The sequence below is a fragment of the Belonocnema kinseyi genome, chromosome 4 (genome assembly GCF_010883055.1).
Source record: "Belonocnema kinseyi isolate 2016_QV_RU_SX_M_011 chromosome 4, B_treatae_v1, whole genome shotgun sequence".
Taxonomy (NCBI): Eukaryota; Metazoa; Arthropoda; class Insecta; order Hymenoptera; family Cynipidae; genus Belonocnema; species Belonocnema kinseyi.
This window is the reverse complement of record NC_046660.1, coordinates 35675054-35683593: the sequence shown is the minus strand read 5'-3', so window position 1 is coordinate 35683593 and position 8540 is coordinate 35675054. Positions and strand designations below refer to the sequence as shown.

Below are 8540 nucleotides of genomic sequence, written 5' to 3'. Positions count from 1 at the left end.
GCATAAGAGTCTTCAAATTTGTTGATGAGATATGTATTTAAACATATTATTATTGTTTAAACATTTTATAAATTATTGAAACGAATAATAACATTGTTCACATTGACTATAAGACAATAATAATACAATAATAATAATAATATGTTTAAATACATATCTCATCAACAAATTTGAAGACTCTTATGCACCTTTTTAATAATTAATGTCGCCCTTAGTATTGTATAAAATTTTTAATTGTTGAAACAATTAAAAATGTGAACAATTATTTTCTCTAAAAATATGTAAATCGTAGGAAACTGTTCTCTTAGATTTTCGGTCAAAAAGGATGTTAATCTTAAAATAAAAATAGTTGAATTCAACAAAAAAGTATGAATTTTCAACAAAATATATGATTTTTAGCCGAGAACATGAATTTCCAACAAAATACATAAACCTGAATTTTCATCCAATTAGGTGAATTTTTCAACGAAAAATATTTATTTTTGAACCCAAATTGGAATAACTACATTTTCAGCTTAAAAATTAATTTTCAAGAAACTGGTTGAGCAAAGTAGTTCAAGTTTTAACCAGTGGGTTGATTTAAAAAAAAAACAGTCTGATTTTAAATATAAAAAACAGTTTAATTAAAAAAAAAGGAATTAAAAATAAAAAGAGACAAATTTTTTATTTGTAAGGTCATGTATATGGTAACAAGATATGAAAGATTAATTTTCATCCAACAAGATTAATTTCCTACCAAAAAGATTAATTTTAAACGAAATACATGAACAGGAACTTTTCAACAAAAATCATATAATTAAGTTTTCAGTTATAAATTATTTTTTAACGAAAAAAAGGAATATCATACAAAATAGTTAAATATTCATACAAAAAGATGAATCTTCAACCAAAAAAATAAATTTTCAACCAAAAAAATTAAGTTTTAATTAATTAATGAATTAAAAATTAATTAATTTAAAAAAAGAGATGAGTTTTTAACCAGAAAGATAAATTTTTAATCAAGAAGATTAATTTCCTAACAAAAATACATATTTTAAACAAAATACACGAACAGGAACTTTTAACCAAAATTATATAGTTAAACTTTTACTTAAAAAAAATTAATTTTCAACAAAATAATAAGATGTTAATTTTACATTAAAAACTATTAAATTCAATTAAAAAAAAAAAACGAATTTTCAAAAAGACTTACATTTTTATCCAAAAAAATAATAATCCCTTCAAAAAAGACGATTTTTCAATAAAATGCATAAAAATGGATCTTCAACTAAATAGTTGAATTTTAAAAAAATGATTAATTTTGAACGAAAAAAAAGGAATTTTTAACATTTTTAGTTATAATATTAATTCCCAACAAAATGATTGAAAATTTAATTATAGTGATCAATATTCAACAATTTTGATAGAAAAGCATTCTATTCGACTGAAAATTAAATTTTTGTTTGTTAAAATTTGTCTTTTTGAGTTGAAAATTTAAGTATTTTCCAAGAAAATTTAACTATTTAGTTGAAAATGGATTCTTTTGTTGAAAATTCTTTTTTTGACTGGATTCAGCTTTCATTGATTTAATTTTAAAATATTGTTTGGTTGTAAAAATAATTTAATCAAGAGTTTATCTTTTTTTAGTTTAAAATGAACTGTTATTCGGAAATTAATTTTTTTGTATGAAGATTCGTAATTTTAGATGAAAATTCACCTCTTACATTGAAAATTCAACTGCTTTTCGACATTCTTTTTTCTTTGTTTAAGCATGATTTTTTAAAACTAAAAATGTAACTATTCCATTTCTGGTTTATAATTGATCGTTGTTAGTTAAAGATTCAAATATTGGGTTGAAAATATCTCTTTTTTAGTTAAAACTTGATCTTTTTTCGTAAAAGATTCAAATACTTGAACTTTGTTAACAATCCATTTTCTGGATGAAGATTTATTATTTTAGTTGAAAATTGATCTCTTTCATTAAAAATTTAATTATGTATATCTGGTTGAAAATTTGTTTTATGGGTTAAAAATTAATTTTTAAATGCAAATTTAATTCCTCAACTTTTGGTTGAAAATTCTGTTTTTTTATAAAGATTCGCCTGTGTGGTTAATGTGGGTAATTTGTTTAAATTAATGTATCTTTTTCAAATTAAAAATTTATCTCTTTCGTTGAAAATTTAACTATTTTGCACAAATTGCGTTTTTTTTTTGTTTAAACATTAGTTTCTAACTGAAGATTTAATTATTCCAGTTTTGATTAAAAATTAACCTATTTCATTGAAAATACTTTTTTTATTTAAACATTAGTTTTAACTGAAAATTTAATCATTTCATTTTTGGTTGAAAATTCAACTGTTTGGGGAAATGTGGCACATGGGATGTGGTCCCGGGGCAATGGTGGCCCCAGGCCTGTCAATGCAGCGGGAGATGTTTTAATAATATAAATACAAATATGATTGAAAAACAAAAGTAACTAAAACAGTAACAATAAATAATTTTTTAGCAAAAGTAACTAAGTAAAAATTATAATTTGAATCTGTAACAATAACGATAAGTAGTTCATTTTTTCTTGATGCAACGGTAACGATAACAATTTACTTTTAAAAAGTAACTTACCCATTTCTGGTTAATATTACCCGATTTCGCTCAAATTTAGAGAACATTTTTTTGAGAATACGAACAAAAATATGGAATGAGAGGCAAAAAATATGATTTTGAAAAATAAGGGCCACCCTAGTGACAATACTTTTCTTAGTGATTAGTTTTAATGATGCAATTAGAAATTCTTCACTCGTGAGTGATGTATGATGTATTAAAAAGATGATCATTTTTCCTGTAAGTTTCGTTTCACCCTGAAGAAAGCGAAGTATAAAGAGCGTTGAGAATCTAAAGGAGAGGAGAGCAGAGTGCAGATGGAAATAAAAAGTCGTTCCCATTTTCCTCCATAAATACTCAGTCAGATAAACATTCCTGGAAAATGTAGCATTTTTATTGAGGCAGAGGGCAGAGAAAAGAAAATATAAAGAAGAAGAACATAACGAAAAAAAGATAAATACGTTTCTTTTTTCTGAATGGAAGAAGTCGCGCTAGGATCAACTTAAGGTTGTCGTAGTGTTTGGCGATGACGGTGCTGGCTCTACTAGTGCGGTTCTAGTGCAGATGATGGGAAAGTCAGGGTCGTCAGTATTACTGTCGAGTTGAGTTACAATAATTTCTCTCTGTTCAATTTCCCGGTTTTCTTCGAGCAAGACGTCGAGCTCGAGGCACGACTCGCTCCTGGGAGTTGTGGATGTCGTTGTGCAAGGACGATCCAAGGACGAGCAGGACATACCGTTGCGTGAGATCCGTGTGTGTCCATCCGGACTTCCGGCGCAACTGTAACGCGACGTCACGGCTTCCGATCGTGACAGCGTCGGTTCCGGCGTAACGTGCACCCACGGACACCAGTGAAAGAATTGAGCGAATCCTCGACGAAACCTGCAATTCAAAAATATAGACGATTTAGAGGTGGTCGGAAAAATTTGTTTTCTGCATAGGCATGAAAAAGTTGCTTATCCACACACACACCTTTATCCGTTCCGTAAAGTGGCATTTTCATAGCGGAACGCGAGAACTGGGTCCGCGAGGGAATATTTTCATCCTTTTCCACATGTATTCATAATTTTACTTGTGATCTAGTTTGTGATCTTTTTACACACATTTTGACACATTTATATTGATGTATTTATGCCTTAAAAACTAAGAATTAAAAGCTGCGTGCAGCTATCCGACGTGCAATATTGTGCGCCGGATTGGCCTACGCAGCTTTTAATTTTTAACGCATGAATAAGTATAAATAAATAAATATGAATTTGTAAAAAGATTAAAAGAGTGTTGATTTCTATTTGAAATTGTGAATAAATGTGAAAAATGATGAAAATATGCCCTAGCGGACCTGACTGTTCCATTCACTCGGCACGCTAGGGAATGCTTTAACAAATATAGAATTAAACAATGTATGCGGCAACCCGGCGTGAAATATTATGTGTTGGGTTGCCGCACACAGCTTTATTCATTATTTATTTAACACATGAATAAATAGAAATGTGTAAGAATATAAAAAGATTGTTGTGTTTTATGTAAAAATTGTGACTAAATGTGAAAAAGGAAAAAATATGCCCTTGCGAGCCTAGTGAACGGAAGGTCAATTTTGTTAATTAATAATTAATAATTAATAAGTAATAATTAATAATTAATAATTAATAATTCATAATTAAAAATTAATAACTAATAATTAAGAATTAATAAATAATAATTAATAATTAAGAATTAATTGTGCGAGAAAAACGCGAGTTTTCCAAAAAATTTCCACTTTTTGTCCAATTTTCAATTAAAGTAAGGTAATAACTAATTATTTTCAACAAATATAATTTTTTAAACAATTTTTTATTTTGTCGTTAATAATATTCTCTTAAAACAATGGTAGAAAATTGCAGATTTTTCAAATCAAATTTCACTTGTCATACAATTTTTAATTAAAATTTAGTGAATAATCAATAAAAGATAACAAAATGAATTGTTTAAATAATCTTCTATTAATTTAAATAATATTATCTTTGAATAGTGTTAGAAAGTTGCGATTTTGTATGAAATATTCAACCCTTCGCCCACATTTCACAGAGTTCGGTAACAATTATTGAAGTTCAACAAATATATTTTTAAAACAAATTAGAGTAATAACTATAGTAATTATATAGTGATAATTATAATAGTTATTATCATATTTTAATCGTATAGTAATAATTAAAGTAATAATAAAGTAATAATGAATGCAAGTTGAGAAACATATTTGTATAAACAATTTATTATTGTTCATAATTATCTTTCGTTAGGTCATTGCTAGAAGGATGCAATCTTTTCTGAATTTTAAAACTTTTTGTCAAATTTTTACTTGGTGAGTTAATAATTAATGTAATTTATGAACAAATAATAAATATTAACATTAATTGAAACTAAAATATCTGTTTTATTTCAGAAAAATATATTCACAAAAAAGAAAGAGATTGTTTAAAATACGATTCTCTCTAATTTTTGTTTATTATTTGTTCATAACTAAAAAGGCAAATCAAAGTTGAACATTTTAGAAAAAACCGCAACTTGCTAGAACTTATCTAAGAGATTATAGTTATAAACAATAATAAATTGTTATAGCACTTATTTTTGTTAACTTGCATTATTGATAACCACACGAAGTGAAAAGTGAACAAAAAGTTAAAGATTTCAGGAAAAAAACGAAACTATCTGACATTAATATAGATGAAGAAGATTATAAACAATACAAATTTGCTTAAACAATTATTTTTGTTGAATGTAATTGATTGTTAGATCACTCCAAATGAAAAATATACAAACTGTTAACAATTTCAGGAAAAAACCGCAACTTTCTACCATTAAGCAAAAAGAACAGTATTAAGAATGCTAATGAATTGTTTACAGAATTATTGTTGTAGATTGAACTATTCATTACTACACGCTAATTGAAAAGTAAAGAAAAAGTTAAAACTTTCAGAAAAAACCTGAAAATATCTAATATTAATATAGAAGATAGCTATAAGAAATCATAATTTGCTTAAAAACTTATTTTTGCAACATTCAATTTAATGTTAACTCACTTCAGGTGAGAAGTAGACAAAAAGTTGAAAATTTCAGAAAAGACTGCAATTTCTAGCATTATTCAAACACAATATTATTAAAAATAATAACTCGTTTATGTAATTATTTTTGCTAACATTAATGAACTATTACTTCATTTTAATTGAAAATTGGACAAAAATTGAAGTTTTTTGAGAAAAAAACGCTAAGTTTTAATTCTATTCTAGGTGAAAAAGGCTAAAAACAATACATTATTTAAATAATTTACGTAAAGATCTAGTTACTATTATCAAGCAGTATTTGATGTGTTAAAAAAAAATCTGCATTAAAAAAACCCGCAAAAAATGATAATTAACGCTAAAGAATTGCAAAACCTATTTCTTTCCTTATAAGATTTTTTTGGGATACTATAAAAAAATTCGGCTAGAATTGTTTGAAATGTATTTGGTATCTACTGAAAAATTTGAATACAATTTTTGGATTTATGAAAAAAATCATTTTTTCTATTTTTTGAAAATTTTCAAATTTTCTAAAAGTATATAACTTATCCAATTTTCATGAAAATTAAACATTTTATTTGAATAATTTGCAAGTCTTTGACCCATCTATGAGAAACTTTGACAAAATTTTTTATAAGATAAAAAAAATTGAAAATTTTGAAAATGCTATAATTTTTTTAATTTTGGGCTAATCGAAAAATTCTAATTTCCATCAAAATAAAAAATTTAATTTAGATAATTTGCAGGTATTTTACGCATCTATAAGAAACTTTGACAACAATTTATAAAATTTCAAAAAAAAAAATTTCAAAATTTTGAAAATGCTCTCAACTTTTAAATTTTGGTTCGAAATATCTGATTAACGAACTTAGCCTTTATTTTGGAGACCTTCAGAAGTGTATCAAGTGCGGACTCGATTGGACAAATCCTTCAAAAGTTAGTGTGGCTACAACATTCAGTTAACCACACATGCAGACATACAGACATACAGACAGATAGAAAGAAACGGATGAAATGTTATGGTTTTCGGATTCTGTGAGTGCCGAAACTTAAAGATCCGTTAAAAACCAGAGATTGAAAATTTAGACGATTACATTACATTCTCAGGAATCAGAATGTTAAAATGGATTCATTTTTTTTTGGATTCGAACAAATTTCCGGGCGATATGCATACAATTTTTAAAAAATCCAATTCATTTTTGGACCAAACTAGTGTGCACACAAGGGTTTCAATATAAATAAATTTCTTAGAGATTTAAAACTATGCTCGGTTCCTACAGAATCGCTTATTTTACGTTACAGTTTTGAGTGGCTTGAATACAGAATGAAACGACGTAAAGTTTGCGGACATGCATTAAAGGTGAGGATAATTTCTTTCAAGTTCAGCGAAAAATGTAATTTAATCTACGATCTCAAGGTTCCTTCCATAACTCGGAAAACTTTAACGATGTCGTAGAAACGAGAGGAAAGTGTGTTTAACAGCGGGATAAGAAAAGTTTACTTGGATATTTTCTAGCTTTATCGTTCAGTATGCCTATATATAACTGTCGAGAGAACATCAAACTTATCGGAACATGTCTATTTCCATCTAGCATTTCACGTTTTCAAAATTTAAGACCAATACGCTTTCCTAAAAGTGAACAACATTGCTCGGATGTGTATTAGAATATTAATTACAACTTTAAATTCAATTAAAACTTGAATAACCAAAAGAATAAGACGCGACTTATGAGCGGTACCACGACACACCATCATCGCCGTAGTGGAGTACACCCGAATCTCAGTTAAGCCGCACGCGGTTTAAAAATTCCTAGAACTGCTGGCCCATGCAGTTTCTCAGCTCAAGGAAAGAGAGAAGTTTGCAACTCTCGCCTAGGAAGGGCTGCAGTGCGCGAGTACTCATTTGAGTATATTGCGCAAAATTATGCAATTCAATTAGAAACGGTTCAGTCGGCCCCGACTGTTTCGTTTCGATTCGCCCGATTTAGACACAAGGCTACTTTCAGACAACCCCCCGACACTGTGGTCAAATCGAGAGACGGTTGTATTTCACTATTAATCTAAAAAAAAGGAGTGGAGAAAAGTTACTTACATCGGTTTTTGCTTTCGTGACTTACCATGCTTGTTATGGTCCATTCCGGAGGAAGAGGATCTGCTCGGATCTGATTTCCGTAGAACCTAACGACAAAACGAAAAAGTACAACCACCATTCACTTGGGTCTTGAAGGATAATGGTGCTTCATCTTAGTTTTATCGTTAGGTTAGCCCGTAAACGGAACCCAGCAGATCTACTTCCTTTTTAGATGAATATTTAAATATTCCACTACTGCGATGGTGGTGTTATCGCGGTTTCGTTAATAGGGCACATTTTTTCTTTTGATTATTACATCAATAACATTTTTTACATTAAAATTTTTGTTGAAAAAAAGAACTTCTCCTTCGCTTCACTGGGGATCGAACTGCAGGCCTTACGATTGCCTTCGGGTGCTTTTACCACTAAGCTACTAGAGAGATCGATAAAGAAATCTTTTTTCATAAATACATGCTGTCTTTAGCAAGGTGTTACGTTCTATACAAGTCAAATTTACAAGGTATGTGTATTATCATAGGAGATTCAATAAAAAACTTTTCTCATCGATGTAGCATAGCTTGGTGGTAAAGGACCCGACCGGCAAAGAGAAGATCTTTTTTCAGAAAAATATTTAGTTTAAAAAATGTTTAATTCATAGCTCCATCCAGTCTAAAAAGACGTTAATAATCTCTGTTATTTGAGGAGTTAACTTAGATCAATAGTGTTGATTTCCATATCCGCTTTTGGCGAATGATATCTTCAATGATCGCTAGTTAACATTTCCTATGATAATATGGATTCCTTATACATAAAAAATATTTTTTTTTGAAAAACGACCTTTACTGGAAATCTTTACA

The 8540-nt window shown here is 28.4% G+C and overlaps 1 protein-coding gene across 1 annotated transcript in view; it reads right to left on the bottom strand.

Moving 5' to 3' along the window:
• Positions 1-8540, bottom strand: part of LOC117170513 (tachykinin-like peptides receptor 99D) — a 108933-nt gene that overhangs the window by 3134 nt on the left and 97259 nt on the right. The window contains exon 4 of the mRNA XM_033357286.1: positions 3039-3459. Within this exon, the coding sequence (XP_033213177.1) occupies positions 3075-3459 (385 nt within the window). The 3' untranslated portion in view covers positions 3039-3074. The remainder of the gene's footprint in view (positions 1-3038; positions 3460-8540) is intronic.